Below are 15,245 nucleotides of genomic sequence, written 5' to 3'. Positions count from 1 at the left end.
TACAGCTACAAATAGGTTGATTAATAATATTTTCTAATATTGTATAGGAAATTCTATGTAACTATTAACTAGAGGGGAGAGCAGCTATAAGAAGCATCTCTTGCTCTTCATGTCCATATATTACTCTGACAAGCCATTGATTTTAGTGGACAGTGTGTAATGCTTCATTTCACCTGTGGTGGAGCTGCAGGGAAATTGAACACTAGATGTCAGGTTCCCCCAGAGCTGATCATTCAGGATCTAATCAGAAAGACGCCTTGGGATCACCTTAACCACCTCAGCCCCCAGTGCTTAAACACCCTGAAAGACCAGGCCACTTTTTACACTTCTGACCTACACTACTTTCACCGTTTATTGCTCGGTCATGCAACTTACCACCCAAATGAATTTTACCTCCTTTTCTTCTCACTAATAGAGCTTTCATTTTGTGGTATTTCATTGCTGCTGATATTTTTACTTTTTGTGTTATTAATCGAAATTTAAAGATTTTTTTGCAAAAAAATGACATTTTTCACTTTCAGTTGTAAAATTTTGCAAAAAAAACGAGATCCATATATAAATTTTGCTCTAAATTTATTGTTCTACATGTCTTTGATAAAAAAAAATGTTTGGGTAAAAAAAAAATGGTTTGGGTAAAAGTTATAGCGTTTACAAACTATGGTACAAAAATGTGAATTTCCGCTTTTTGAAGCAGCTCTGACTTTCTGAGCACCTGTCATGTTTCCTGAGGTTCTACAATGGCCAGACAGTACAAACACCCCACAAATGACCCCATTTCGGAAAGTAGACACCCTAAGGTATTCGCTGATGGGCATAGTGAGTTCATAGAACTTTTTATTTTTTGTCACAAGTTAGCGGAAAATGATGATTTTTTTTATTTATTTTTTCTTACAAAGTCTCATATTCCACTAACTTGGGACAAAAAATAAAAACTTCCATGAACTCACTATGCCCATCAGCGAATACCTTGGGGTGTGAAGTTGGGAAATGTGTTTTGGGGTGTCATTTTACATATACCCATGCTGGGTGAGATAAATATCTTGGTCAAATGCCAACTTTGTATAAAAAAATGGGAAAAGTTGTCTTTTGCCAAGATATTTCTCTCACCCAGCATGGGTATATGTAAAATGACACCCCAAAACACATTCCCCAACTTCTCCTGAATACGGAGATACCAGATGTGTGACACTTTTTTGCAGCCTAGGTGGGCAAAGGGGCCCATATTCCAAAGAGCACCTTTCGAATTTCACTGGTCATTTTTTACAGAATTTGATTTCAAACTCCTTACCACACATTTGGGCCCCTAGAATGCCAGGGCAGTATAACTACCCCACAAGTGACCCCATTTTGGAAAGAAGACACCCCAAGGTATTCCGTGAGGGGCATGGCGAGTTCCTAGAATTTTTTATTTTTTGTCACAAGTTAGTGGAACATGATGATTTTTTTTTTATATTTTTTTTTCTTACAAAGTCTCATATTCCACTAACTTGTGACAAAAAATAAATACTTCCATGAACTCACTATGCCCATCAGCAAATACCTTGGGGTGTCTTCTTTCCAAAATGGGGTCACTTGTGGGGTAGTTATACTGCCCTGGAATTCTAGGGGCCCAAATGTGTGGTAAGGAGTTTGAAATCAAATTCTGTAAAAAATGACCAGTGAAATCCGAAAGGTGCTCTTTGGAATGTGGGCCCCTTTGCCCACCTAGGCTGCAAAAAAGTGCCACACATGTGGTATCTCCGTATTCAGGAGAAGTTGGTGAATGTGTTTTGGGGTGTCATTTTACATATACCCATGCTGGGTGAGAGAAATATCTTGGCAAAAGACAACTTTTCCCATTTTTTTATACAAAGTTGGCATTTGACCAAGATATTTATCTCACCCAGCATGGGTATATGTAAAATGACACCCCAAAACACATTCCCCAACTTCTCCTGAATACGGAGATACCACATGTGTGACACTTTTTTGCAGTCTAGGTGGGCAAAGGGGCCCACATTCCAAAGAGCACCTTTCGGATTTCACTGGTCATTTTTTACAGAATTTGATTTCAAACTCCTTACCACACATTTGGGCCCCTAGAATGCCAGGGCAGTATAACTACCCCACAAGTGACCCCATTTTGGAAAGAAGACACCCAAAGGTATTCGCTGATGGGCATAGTGAGTTCATGGAAGTTTTTATTTTTTGTCACAAGTTAGTGGAATATGAGACTTTGTAAGGAAAAAAAAAAAATAAAAATCATCATTTTCCACTAACTTGTGACAAAAAATAAAAAATTCTAGGAACTTGCCATGCCCCTCACGGAGTACCTTGGGGTGTCTTCTTTCCAAAATGGGGTCACTTGTGGGGTAGTTATACTGCCCTGGCATTTTCCAGGGGCCCTAATGTGTTGTAAGTAGGTAAATGACCTGTGAAATCCGAAAGGTGCTCTTTGGAATGTGGGCCCCTTTGCCCACCTAGGCTGCAAAAAAGTGCCACACATGTGGTATCGCCGTATTCAGGAGAAGTTGGGGAATGTGTTTTGGGGTGTCATTTTACATATACCCATGCTAGGTGAGATAAATATCTTGGTCAAATGCCAACTTTGTATAAAAAAATGGGAAAAGTTGTCTTTTGCCAAGATATTTCTCTCACCCAGCATGGGTATATGTAAAATGACACCCCAAAACACATTGCCCAACTTCTCCTGAGTACGGCGATACCAGATGTGTGACACTTTTTTGCAGCCTGGATGCGCAAAGGGGCCCACATTCCTTTTATGAGGGCATTTTTAGACATTTGGATCCCAGACTTCTTCTCACGCTTTAGGGCCCCTAGAATGCCAGGGCAGTATAAATACCCCACATGTGACCCCATTTTGGAAAGAAGACACCCCAAGGTATTCAATGAGGGGCATGGCGAGTTCATAGAAATTTTTTTTTTTTTGGCACAAGTTAGCGGAAATTGATTTTATTTATTTTTTTCTCACAAAGTCTCCCTTTCCGCTAACTTGGGACAAAAATTTCAATCTTTCATGGACTCAATATGCCCCTCACGGAATACCTGGGGGTGTCTTCTTTCCGAAATGGGGTCACATGTTGGGTATTTATACTGCCCTGGCATTCTAGGGGCCCTAAAGCGTGAGAAGAAGTCTGGAATATAAATGTCTAAAAAATTTTACGCATTTGGATTCCGTGAGGGGTATGGTGAGTTCATGTGAGATTTTATTTTTTGACACAAGTTAGTGGAATATGAGACTTTGTAAGAAAAAAATAATAATTTCTGCTAACTTGGGCCAAAAAAATGTCTGAATGGAGCCTTACAGATGGGTGATCAATGACAGGGGGGTGATCAATGACAGGGGGGTGATCAATGACAGGGGGGTGATCAGGGAGTCTATATGGGGTGATCACCCCCCTGTCATTGATCACCCCCTATAAGGCTCCATTCAGATGTCCGTATGTGTTTTGCGGATCCGATCCATCTATCAGTGGATCCGTAAAAATCATGTGGACATCTGAATGGAGCTTTACAGGGGTGTGATCAATGACAGGGGGGTAATCAATGACAGGGGGGTGATCAGGGAGTCTATATGGGGTGATCACCCCCCTGTCATTGATCACCCCCCTATAAGGCTCCATTCAGATGTCCGTATGTGTTTTGCGGATCCGATCCATCTATCAGTGGATCCGTAAAAATCATACGGACATCTGAATGCAGCCTGACAGGGGGGGTGATCAATGACAGGGGGGGTAATCAATGACAGGGGGGTGATCAGGGAGTCTATATGGGGTGATCACCACAGTCATTGATCACGCCCCTGTAAGGCTCCATTCAGACGTCCGTATGCGTTTTTCGGATCCGATCCCTCTATCAGTGGATCCGTAAAAATCATGCGGACGTCTGAATGGAGCTTTACAGGGGGGTGATCAATGACAGGGGGGTAATCAATGACAGGGGGGTGATCAGGGAGTCTATATGGGGTGATCACCACAGTCATTGATCACGCCCCTGTAAGGCTTTATTCAGACGTCCGTATGTGTTTTGCGGATCCGATCCATCTATCAGTGGATCCGTAAAAATCATGCGGACATCTGAATGGATCTTACAGGGGGGTAATCAATGACAGGGGGGTGATCAGGGAGTCTATATGGGGTGATCACCACAGTCATTGATCACGCCCCTGTAAGGCTTTATTCAGACGTCCGTATGCGTTTTGCGGATCCGATCCATCTATCAGTGGATCCATAAAAATCATGCGGACATCTGAATGGAGCTTTACAGGGGGGTGATCAATGACAGGGGGGTGATCAGGGAGTCTATATGGGGTGATCACCACAGTCATTGATCACTCCCCTGTAAGGCTCCATTCAGATGTCCGTATGCGTTTTGCGGATCCGATCCATCTATCAGTGGATCCGTAAAAATCATGCGGACATCTGAATGGAGCTTTACAGGGGGGTGATCAATGACAGTGGGGTAATCAATGACAGGGGGTGATCAGGGAGTCTATATGGGGTGATCAGGGGTGATCAAGGGTGATCAAGGGTGAATAAGGGGTTAATAAGTGACAGGGGGGGGGTGTAGTGTAGTGGTGCTTGGTGCAACATATTACTGAGCTGCCTGTGTCCTCTGGTGGTCGATCCAAACAAAGGGGACCACCAGAGGACCAGGTAGCAGGTATATTAGACGCTGTTATCAAAACAGCGTCTAATATACCTGTTAGGGGTTAAAAAAAATCACATCTTCAGCCTGCCAGCGAACGATCGCCGCTGGCAGGCTGGAGATCCACTCTCTTACCTTCCGTTCCTGTGAGCGCGCGCGCCTGTGTGCGCGCGTTCACAGGAAATCTTGGCCATCGCGAGATGACGCATATATGCGTGACTCTGCGCAGGGCTGCCACCTCCGGAACGCGAATCTGCGTTAGGCGGTCCGGAGGTGGTTAAAGGTGTTTTCTGGGCTTACTCTGGTACTTCTTCCCCATGCTTTTTTTTCTATTTGGACCCTCCTGACCAGTTTCCCTATGTAAATCAATCCCTCTGGTTTCCAAACCCATGATGCACTTATGCTTTCTCTGCTACAGCTCCAGTACTGCCTCTAACAATGTGTAGCTAGTTTATAGCTCCTCCCACCCAGCTAGTTACATAGACACTCCCCTATCACTGCCCCACCCATGGACATAACATCACAGGAAATAAGAAAGAGCTGCATGGACATGGTCATGTGACCACAGCCCAGAACGGGAGATAGGAGCAATAAAGGTAAAAGAAACACATTACAAAATTACAGTGACCTTCATAAAGGATTATTTTAAAGGATGTTGATGTAAACTGAATGAACCCTTTACTGTCATGAGACCCCTCTCATAGGAAGGGGTTGTTCAAAGAGGACAACTCCTTTATGCATAATGCTCGCAGCCAGGTAATCATGGCTAGCATTGCTATATGGTGAACATACAGTATTTCATAATTTCTTATTTAGTCTTAATTAATCTTAACATACAGCAAAATATTTACAAGGCGCTTGGCGGAAGAAATTGCCATTTACCATTCATTAAGTAACACCTCATAAATATTCAAAGAAAACATGTTAGGTTAATTGGATATTTGTTATAATTTAACGAGTTGCATTCTAATCTTGTTTGATAGGACATGTATATTATACACAATTATAAAGCTTTCCTTACCTTTGGTCTATCTTTTAAATACATATACTGTAACAAAATAATTGTGGTTCACTTACAGTACTTACCAAATTTGAATAAGCGTGTAACCGAACTTTCCGAATATGAAACATGAGAAGCTTAAAACGTATTTGAATTTTTAAAATAAAAGTTTGCATAATGATTGTGCTTCTTTGTACAATCATAACTGTAAAGGGCTTCCCTAATGTCTCTTTCAACCATATTACTCCCTTTTTTTAGCTGCACAACTAGATGCATTTCACTCAGAAGCTAAGAGCATATGTCTTCTGCTAACACTGTACTACTGTTACATCCTTTCTCTTACTTCCCACTATGTTTGTTTTAAATCACACTTACAGAAAATTAGGAGACCCCTGTGATCTTCAGAAGCTGTATAGAAGCAGTTGTTTTATCAGGTTCAGGATCTCAACTAGCTATAACATACCCCCACTTCCTCTCAGCCATCTTCTGAGTCTCTCTTCCCTGGGACAGATCTAGTGTTCAGCAGTTTTATGCTATTTTCTCTTTATCAAGCTACAGTATGCCCCAATCAGCATTTGATGGTCTTTTTCCCAGAGAGCCTTGCTACTCCCATCCTAAAAATAGCTGTAATACAAAACATATTTTTTATTATGCAATTGTAAGCTGTTTGTAAAAAAAAAAACATCATGGGGTTGGAAAACCCCTTCAAAAGTGTACAGTACCATGGCATTAATTAATCTGCTTGCTCTTTAGGGTCATTTTAACATAAGTTGTCTAATGCATCTCCATGAAGATTAATATGCACATCTGAACATGTCTATGGGGACAATATAATCAGATCAATATGGTTACAAATATGTGCTACAGACGGTATGACAAAAGTAAATGTATGAAACTAGAGATGAGCGAATTTCCTAAGATTTGTTTCGAGTTGATTTGTTGATTCAACTAAAAGATATCATTTGGCAACTAATCGATTCTACCCAAATCAGAAGTACTTTGAATGCCTGGAAATCTCTCTTTCTCAGAAAAAAAATTGCCAGAATTTTTCCTGAGGAAATTCTGATGAATGAGTTAAATTTGGATTCTAATGAACCAATTTGCTAATCTCCATATGAAACCAATGTGAACAATATATTCCACTTAACCTAAAATAAAATGTTTTGTTCCATGTTTCTCTCTTTAGATCTGGCAGTGTGGTGGATCACTTGAGATCGTGACTTGTTCTCATGTTGGCCATGTGTTTCGGAAAGCAACTCCTTATACGTTTCCTGGTGGAACCGGTCATGTAATCAACAAAAACAATAGACGCCTTGCAGAAGTATGGATGGACGACTTTAAAGATTTCTTCTATATTATATCTCCAGGTAAATATGTTGTTTATTTATTACCTACTATACCGTATTTAGGACACCTTAGTAATGTTCATATTTTAAAATCATATAACATGGACTTAAATGATAAAATTCTGGCCGCCTTCAACCACCACTAGGTGTAGCCTAGGAGCTTATCATGGACTGTTTTATTATTAGGTTCAATAAGGCAGAATTACTAAGACTGGTACTTCATAAGCCAGTCCTGGTAAAAAGTTCAATGGTCTAAGATGCTCTGAAGTTAGGAAGTATTTTGATTTAATTCAGTACATTTATTTATTTATCGACTAGAATGCCGAAAATTCTCTAATATATATCAATTAAAAATTTTGCTTTTAGACCTTTATTATATACATACATACATTTGCCTCTCATTAAATAAATAAAAATGGTACAGCCTATTTTAGTGCAAGAAAATGCATCCATAGGAAAGCTAGATAGGACTAAACCTGGTGTCAGTCATGTGAGTTGTCATGTGACCCTCACAAGTATCATGTGATTTGGCTGTCAGTTAACTGCCAAAGTTACAGGTGAATAGTAGTAGAACATATACAATATATAAAGTATTACTATCTGTCAATGTCTGTGCAAAAAGAGATCTGTGTGTGTGGTTTGTTTTTTTTCCCAATAAACTTTATTAACAACATGACAACATCACCTAGAGACAGGCAGCCATTTACAACATCACCTAGAGATAGTCAGCCATGTAAATACACAGAGTAATGTAGTTACTGTAAAAACCACAATAAAAAAATCACAATTTTATGCATCTGACCTATGGACAGGGAACATCGTGTGAAACAGAAAGTAAGCATGAGGGTTAGAGGAAGTGTATTAAATGGTCTCTGGTCAGTTAAAGGCTGGGGTGCTATGGATTACACCCTCTCTCAATACAAGAACAATCTGCATGTTGTCTGAAACCATTTACAGGATACACAAGACCTCCTGCAGTCAAAGATCACTCTCTCTGGCACTCTTTCCAAGTAATGAACCAGTGGGGTTCATGATCAAGGTGCTGGAAGCAATTCTAAGACAGGTTTCTTGGGGTATCTGCCTTTGTAGCAACAAATTCTGTCAAGAACCAACTCATCTACACAGATCTCCTCCTTCAACATCAGTCCTGTGCTATGTATGCTGCACCTTACAAGTTCTCTGTACACTTAATACACACACTGTAGACTTTGAGTCTTTCAATAACTCTTTATTGTGTGCTCTGGCAGCACCTTAGCACGAAGCCCATGCAGTGCTATGCTAACCTGCATGACCTGAGATCTTACGAACATACCGTGCGAACAGTTTACAGTGTAAAACATCACAAGAAACTTAAAGGCAAATATAAAGGCAAAAATTACATGTACCTGTATGCAAAGCTCAATATCAATGTCCATTTAGATTCACTGGGTCATCAACAGTTTAAATGAAAGGGGGATGGGGTCCCAGTGTTTAGGAATGCTGAGTAGTGATGCGGCCTTAATAGTTTGTGTCACAGTGCTCCTACCTGGATACTGTCGTTCCTCGGGGTTAGGCTCCATAGCAACAAAGGTGTTGTAGGTGGTGGAGTAAGTAGGTAGACTTAAGTAAGTAAGTAAGTCTAGACTTAGCAATGTTCAACGGTTTTTACTTGAATAAACTTGAAAAAAAATTGCGTCATCCAAACAATTCTTGATTTTTCTCTTGGCTCTACCAACACTTTGCTTTCTCGCTCTCTGTTGTGCTAATCTCTGGCTTCAGTCTGGTTCCTATAAGCTTCAGTTACTGTTTCTTGTGACAGTTAGGTATACTGTGACCTGTGTTGGTGAGTAGGGGTCTTTGACTCCGTTTTGCCTCTCAGAGGTACTAAGTCCTTGTATATAACAGGAGTGTGCTGCTCTCTGAGCTACTTTCCCAAAGCTCCTGCAACAGTGAGGGGAAATGCTCCCTTACCACACCATGCTGCTTCACTCTCTCGCTCCAGCTCTCTACTCCATACTTAACTAACTATAGCTTCCCTTAGTAGGAAGCAGGACTAGCCCACTTATGCCAAATAGGTGGAAGAATTGAATGGTAAGTTCCATTCTATCTAAATATCTCTTTGCCACATACACTGCCACCTGCTTGAAAACCAGGCACAGTGCATGAAATACAATACATACGTTATTAAGGTACAGTATAAAAGGACCTGGAATTAAATACACAGACAACATTATTTGCTAGCCATTAGAGACAGTAGCTAGGTGTAAGAATGGTAGTGCCCACTCAGGTGTACTACACAAACTACCAAAGGGACAGTACAAGTGCATTGTTAATCAGCTTATGCTGGCACAACTGTTTGCAAATAGTGTTGTTTTTATGGTTGTTTTTTTTAGAATCCCACAGACTGCATTTATTTAAAACTATTCTATGTTCTTACAAAAAATTGGAGAAGTCCTCATCTAGTGCTTTGAGGACCTCCGCCATCAATGATCATGTCCTGCACATTGTAAAAAATATTTAAAGGGATTCTGTCACCTCTCATAACACAAATTCAGATTTTAAACCAGTCATGCTCCACAGCTTACCTTGAATCGGCTGTGCTGTTCTATATTGTAATCCGTCCAGTAGTTTTGCAGAAAAACAACTTTTATAATTATGCAAATTAACCCTGAAGGTGCCCAGAGGGGCGTTATGTTCCCCTTTGTGTGCCCAGTAACGCCCCTCTTACAGTGCCCAAAACGCCTTCCTCCAGAATCCCTAACCGCCCACAGCGTCTCATCCCTCTCCTCCCCCTCCCTGACGGCCGAGCGAAGTCTCGCGCAGACGCAGTACCCACTGAGGGCTGCGCCAGTGTGATTTGCTGGAGACTGAGGGAAGAGCGAGCATCGGACGTCACTGGGCTCGGCGCATGCCCAGTGACGACGATGAAGCTCCTGCGTTTTGGGCACTGTAAGAGGGGCGTTACTGGGCACACAAAGGGGAACATAACGCCCCTCTGGGCACCTTCAGGGTTAATTTGCATAATTATAAAAGTCGTTTTTCTGCAAAACTACTGGACGGATTACAATATAGAACAGCACAGCCGATTCAAGGTAAGCTGTGGAGCATGACTGATTTAAAATCCGAATTTGGGTTATGAGAGGTGACAGAATCCCTTTAATGCTATTGAATGGTTCGAACCAATATTTCTTAACTGTGTGTATGCCCACACCTGTCGATAGTTCCATTTTGTGCTGGATTGTCCTGTAATCTAGATCTCAAGGAGACAAAGTTTATGTAAATTTACATAAATGAATTATTACTGGCATTTTTGAAGGTGCTCCTGGGTGGAGCTTAGAGGGCATCTGTCAGCAGTTTTGTACCCCTGAAACTGGCTGACCTGTTACATGTGCTCTTGGCAGCTGAAGGCATCTGTGTTGGTCCCATGTTCATATGTGCCCGCATTCCTGAGAAAAATGATGTTTTAATATATGCAAATGAGTCTCTAGGAGCAATGGAGGCGTTGCTGTTACTCCTAGAGGCTTTGCTCTCTGGACCAATACCGATGCCTTCAGCTGCCAAGTGCACATGCAAAAGGTCAGCCAGTTTCATAGGTACAGATCTGTTGACAGATGTCCTTTAAAAATGTCCTGTGATTTGGGGTACATACGGTAGGAGTTATGTATGAACTTCAGGACTCTTGTGTATGGTTGGGTAGGAGCTTCTATTTCTGCCATGTTTGTTATGGTGATCTGTGTTTTGTGGCACAATGCAAAATAAATGTTGGTATCTCAGCGATGATGACTGATAGTTCCCATGATTGTTTTCAAGCTATAGAAGAAACCTTTTGCCTATATTCACTGCTCCCTACAGTTATATCCAAATGCAAAGCAGGAATCATGTAATTCTCTATGAACTTGTGGCAGCTTTTGCATAATTTTCAGATTAATTGCATTTTAATTATTGCAGGTTAAGGAGAGTTTAAGCTTTCTCAAGTAGGTTACAGGAGAGATGGCATTAATTAGAGTTAAGGAAAGGGGAAATAGTTTAATACAATTACATGTACAATTCAGTTTTCAGTTGAGCAGAAACTGATTTCCCCTGGTGTTAATGCATAAACAGTGCTTCATGTGGAATTTTTCAGAATTGTTTCCAATAGACCCTTCACCAGGTATGCTAACTTTATATTTTGCTGCTCTAAGTGAATTTAAGGGAATGTATCATCAGAAAAAAAATGTAAACCATTTTTTTTAAGTTCTCTTGAATTTTGCAGGATATTTTTACGTCACTATTTGAAAAAAAGAATTTACACTTCACGTTCAGGGCAGATCACTTTTCAGCAGTCTTCTCATCATCATCATAGGCAGCATGACAATGACAGACAATGCCTATATACAAAATAACCACAGGATCCACTATTCACAGGATCCACTATTCACAATAGGTGATGGTCACAGCTTGTATAGGTGATGTGCACTGTATTATTGTGTTATTTGGGTACTATATAGTGTAGTTACTTGTGCACTGTATCATATATAGTGTGGTTACTTGTGAACTGTATCATTGTGTTATTTGGGCACTATATAGTGTGGCTACTTGTGTACTATATCATTGTATATTAGGACACTGTATAGTGTAGTTACCGTATTTTTCGCTTTATAAGACGCACCTGATTATAAGACGCACCTAGGTTTTTGAGGAGGAAAATAAGAAAAAAAAATTGAACCAAAAGGTGTGCTTTTGGTGGATTTTGAACTAATGGTCTGGGGATGACACTGTTATGGGGCTCTGTGGATGACGTACTGTTATGGGGGGGATCTATGGATGATGCACTGTTATGGGGGGGATCTATGGATGATGCACTGTTATGGGGGGGAATCTGTGGATGATGCACTGTTATGGGGGATGTGTGCTGTGAAACATAGGGCCATGAGGGGGGCCAGCATAAGATGCTATATGTGTGGGTGACACACATATAGCATCTTTTGCTGGTCCCCCTCATGGCCCTATGTTTCACAGCATTACAGTACTTTATTCTTTGTATGTAAAATATTTCTTTAATCCTGAATCAATCGCTCTCCTTTTGATAAACTAGCTGACACTGATATATCGCCGGCCGCTATGCTGCACAGTGTGGCCGGCAATACATCAGTCACAGTGCGGGGAGGGAGGAGGGGCTGGAGGCAACTCACAGCGGGGCCCGGTGCATTCACTGTATTACACCGGGCCCCGTGCACAGAAGTCTCTTTGTATGTAAAATCTTTCATTAATCCTTTATACCGTAAATCGCTCTCCTTTTGATAAACTTTACTAGCCTAATCGCCTGCATCCGTACTCACTATGAATGTAGCGTGCGGTCCCTCCGGCGCAGGACTTCATCCTGCTCCATTAATGGGAGGAGCGTGACGTCAGTCACATGCCGGCCGGACCGCACGCTACATTCATAGTGAGTACTGATGCAGGCGATTAGGCTAGTAAAGTTTATCAAAAGGAGAGCGATTTACGGTATAAAGGATTAATGAAAGATTTTACATACAAAGAGACTTCTGTGCGCGGGGCCCGGTGTACTACAGTGACTGCACCGGGCCCCACTGTGAGTTGCCTCCAGCCCCTCCTCCCTACCCGCACTGTGACTGATGTATCGCCGGCCACACTGTGCAGCATAGCGGCCGGCGATACATCCGTGTCAGCCCTGTAAAAAATGTCAACCATCGTTTTATAAGACGCACTGTCATTTCCCCCCCTCTTTTGGGGGAAAAAAAGTGCGTCTTATAAAGCAAAAAATACGGTAATTGTGCACTGTATAATTGTGTTATTTTGGGATTATATAGTGTAGTTACTTGTGCACTGTATCATTGTGTTATTTTGGTATTATATAGTGTAGTTACTTGTGTACTATATCATTGTGTTATTTGGGCACTGTATAGTGTGGTTGTGGTTACTTGTTGTCACGGTCCCTCAGGTGACTGATGTCAGGAAATCAAGGATTTGGCTGAGCATGGAGGAATCTAATAGCCTTCTTGATTTCTCTTGATTCAGTGTTGATAGGGTTAATGACCACTTCCCTTTTCTCAGATATTGCTCAGTGATCATCACTTCTACCCTTTATAGTCTGACCCCACCTATCCTAACTATGCGGTAGATAGCTTCATTTGGGTTTGGCTGAGCTGGAGTGAGGTCGTCTCGGGTATTCCTGTTCTTCCATCTCTTCAGAAGTTAAGTGTTGTGTTTGTTTGTATTTGTTATATTCCCTGTTGTTGTATCTGGGCCTGAGACAGAGACTTCCATTCGTCTATCTGGGGAGGAATGGGTTGTCTCTGGTCCTAAACCTATTCCAGGGCCTTTTAAGGAAAGCAGGGCCTAGGTATCCTGCATATGAATATTCAAGGTCTATTCATATTGATAGGTAGCCAGGGCCCGGATTAGGGTTGTCTAGGAGGTGACCTGTTTCTTCCCTAGTTTCCAGGCCCGGTCACTGTTCCCCTTCCCTCCTGTGTTCAGTGTGGAGTTTCCCCCCACACTGATCGTGACACTTGTACACTGTATCGTTGCATTATTTGGACACTGCATAGTGCACTATATCATTGTGTTATTATGGTTACTTGTGCACTGTATTATTGCGTTATTTGGGCCCTACTTGTTACTCCATGATGAAGGACATTAATTTAAGGCCCTATTCCTTTCTCTATATAAGTGGATATAAATACTTTTTACGTCCAATTACAGTTGCACCAGTGAGTGATTACATTTTGTCTGTCCCGTGGATAGTTAATAAAAAGCAACAACTGGCAAATTATTCCGAGAATTATTAAAAACACATTAAAAATGGATTTATTATTATGTCCTTATTGATCAGTACACTTCTTCTGTTGCTAAGTGCCTATTGATTAAGGCCAGAGGGAACGAAGACTGAAACACTCATCGGTGATCGATAGAAATTAAATCTCCTCTATCCAGTGTAATTGTGTGTGCCCAAACTTAAAATTACCATTGTATCAATGAAATATGCATGGGAAAATGGCAGAGCAAATGTAATTAAGGGATCTATGACTGTTATTATATACACAAGAAGCTGCCCACTCTTGTGAATCAGCGAGAGTGGAAGCTTTACAATCTGAACCTTCACTGAACTCGCTCTAAAGGAATATCTCTCATTGCTGAGACTTATATATATATATATATGCAGTGCTCTATGGGAAAAAATTAGCCAATTTCCATGCTTTAAGGAATATCCAAACATTTGCAATACAGAAATGAGTTATATTCTGGAGCCCTCTAGTGTTTCACATTGATGTTATTTGAATACTAATAACTGATCCACAAAAAATAGAGTGGCTTTAGGGGCAAATTATTTTTTGTATTTTTAATCATACATTGTGTATACATTGACAAACTCCATTTATGTCTAAGAATGTGATGGGGTTTTACTGAATTACAGAAACATGGCTGCTTTCTTCCACAAACAGCACCACACCTGTCTATAGGTTGTATCTGGAATTGCAGCTTAGCTCCATTGAAGTAAATGGTACTTGGCTACTATAGAATACACAGCCTATGGACAGATGTGATACTAGATGAAAGCTGCTTTACTTGAATCTTGCAAAGGATATTTGTCAATGCCTCAGTTCCTTTATTTTTTTTTACATAATGTGCACAATTCTTGCTTCCTGCAGCCACCACTAGGGGGAGATTACCGCATACTGTGCTTTTATTGAGTTTAATGGCAGCTCTGTCAATGGTGAGCAGAAAGAAGCAAAAAAAAAATTGCCCCTGGCGGTATGTCCTGTTCTAAAAGAATGGCTCCATGAGGTCTTCCAATCATCTTTTTAAATTGCTCCTTCAAATGCTTTGTCAGTGTTAAGATATCTGTATTCCGGGGATGATGCTATTAAATAACTTCCTTATAAAAAGATATTCTGGAAATAGCCAGGTGCCAGAGACTTTTTCATTGCAATTAATTATATGACGGCTTGTTTGCTCTAGTCACACTTGGCGTACTATTAAACTGTCATAAACAAGTTGCAATTTCCAATTTATTTTAACTTTCTGAATATCCGCCTGACAGATACAGAACAAATCACGTTTTCTCTTAATTAAGTTGTTTTTTTTTTTGCTTTAATTTATGTTCATACTCCTATTTCTGCCAGCCGCTATATATTCATAAGCATCGCCACATGACAAATCATATTAATTAGCTGAAATCTTCCCGGTTTGATACTTAAAGGGGAAGTATACGTTTGGTAATGGCTTATCAAGCAGAGCAAGTATATGATTATATTGGATATATTATATGG

General features: G+C 40.8%; 1 protein-coding gene across 1 annotated transcript in view; it reads left to right on the top strand.

Annotated features, from left to right (window-relative positions):
• GALNT13 (polypeptide N-acetylgalactosaminyltransferase 13) overlaps window positions 1–15,245 on the top strand; it is a 397,996-nt gene that overhangs the window by 248,647 nt on the left and 134,104 nt on the right. Inside the window, exon 7 of the mRNA XM_040441045.1 lies at window positions 6,834–7,014. Within this exon, the coding sequence (XP_040296979.1) occupies window positions 6,834–7,014 (181 nt within the window). The remainder of the gene's footprint in view (window positions 1–6,833; window positions 7,015–15,245) is intronic.

Source organism: Bufo bufo, chromosome 7 (assembly GCF_905171765.1).
Source record: "Bufo bufo chromosome 7, aBufBuf1.1, whole genome shotgun sequence".
NCBI classification, from domain to species: domain Eukaryota; kingdom Metazoa; phylum Chordata; class Amphibia; order Anura; family Bufonidae; genus Bufo; species Bufo bufo.
The sequence above is the reverse complement of the archived record's forward strand: the minus strand, read 5'-3'. Positions and strand labels throughout refer to the sequence as shown.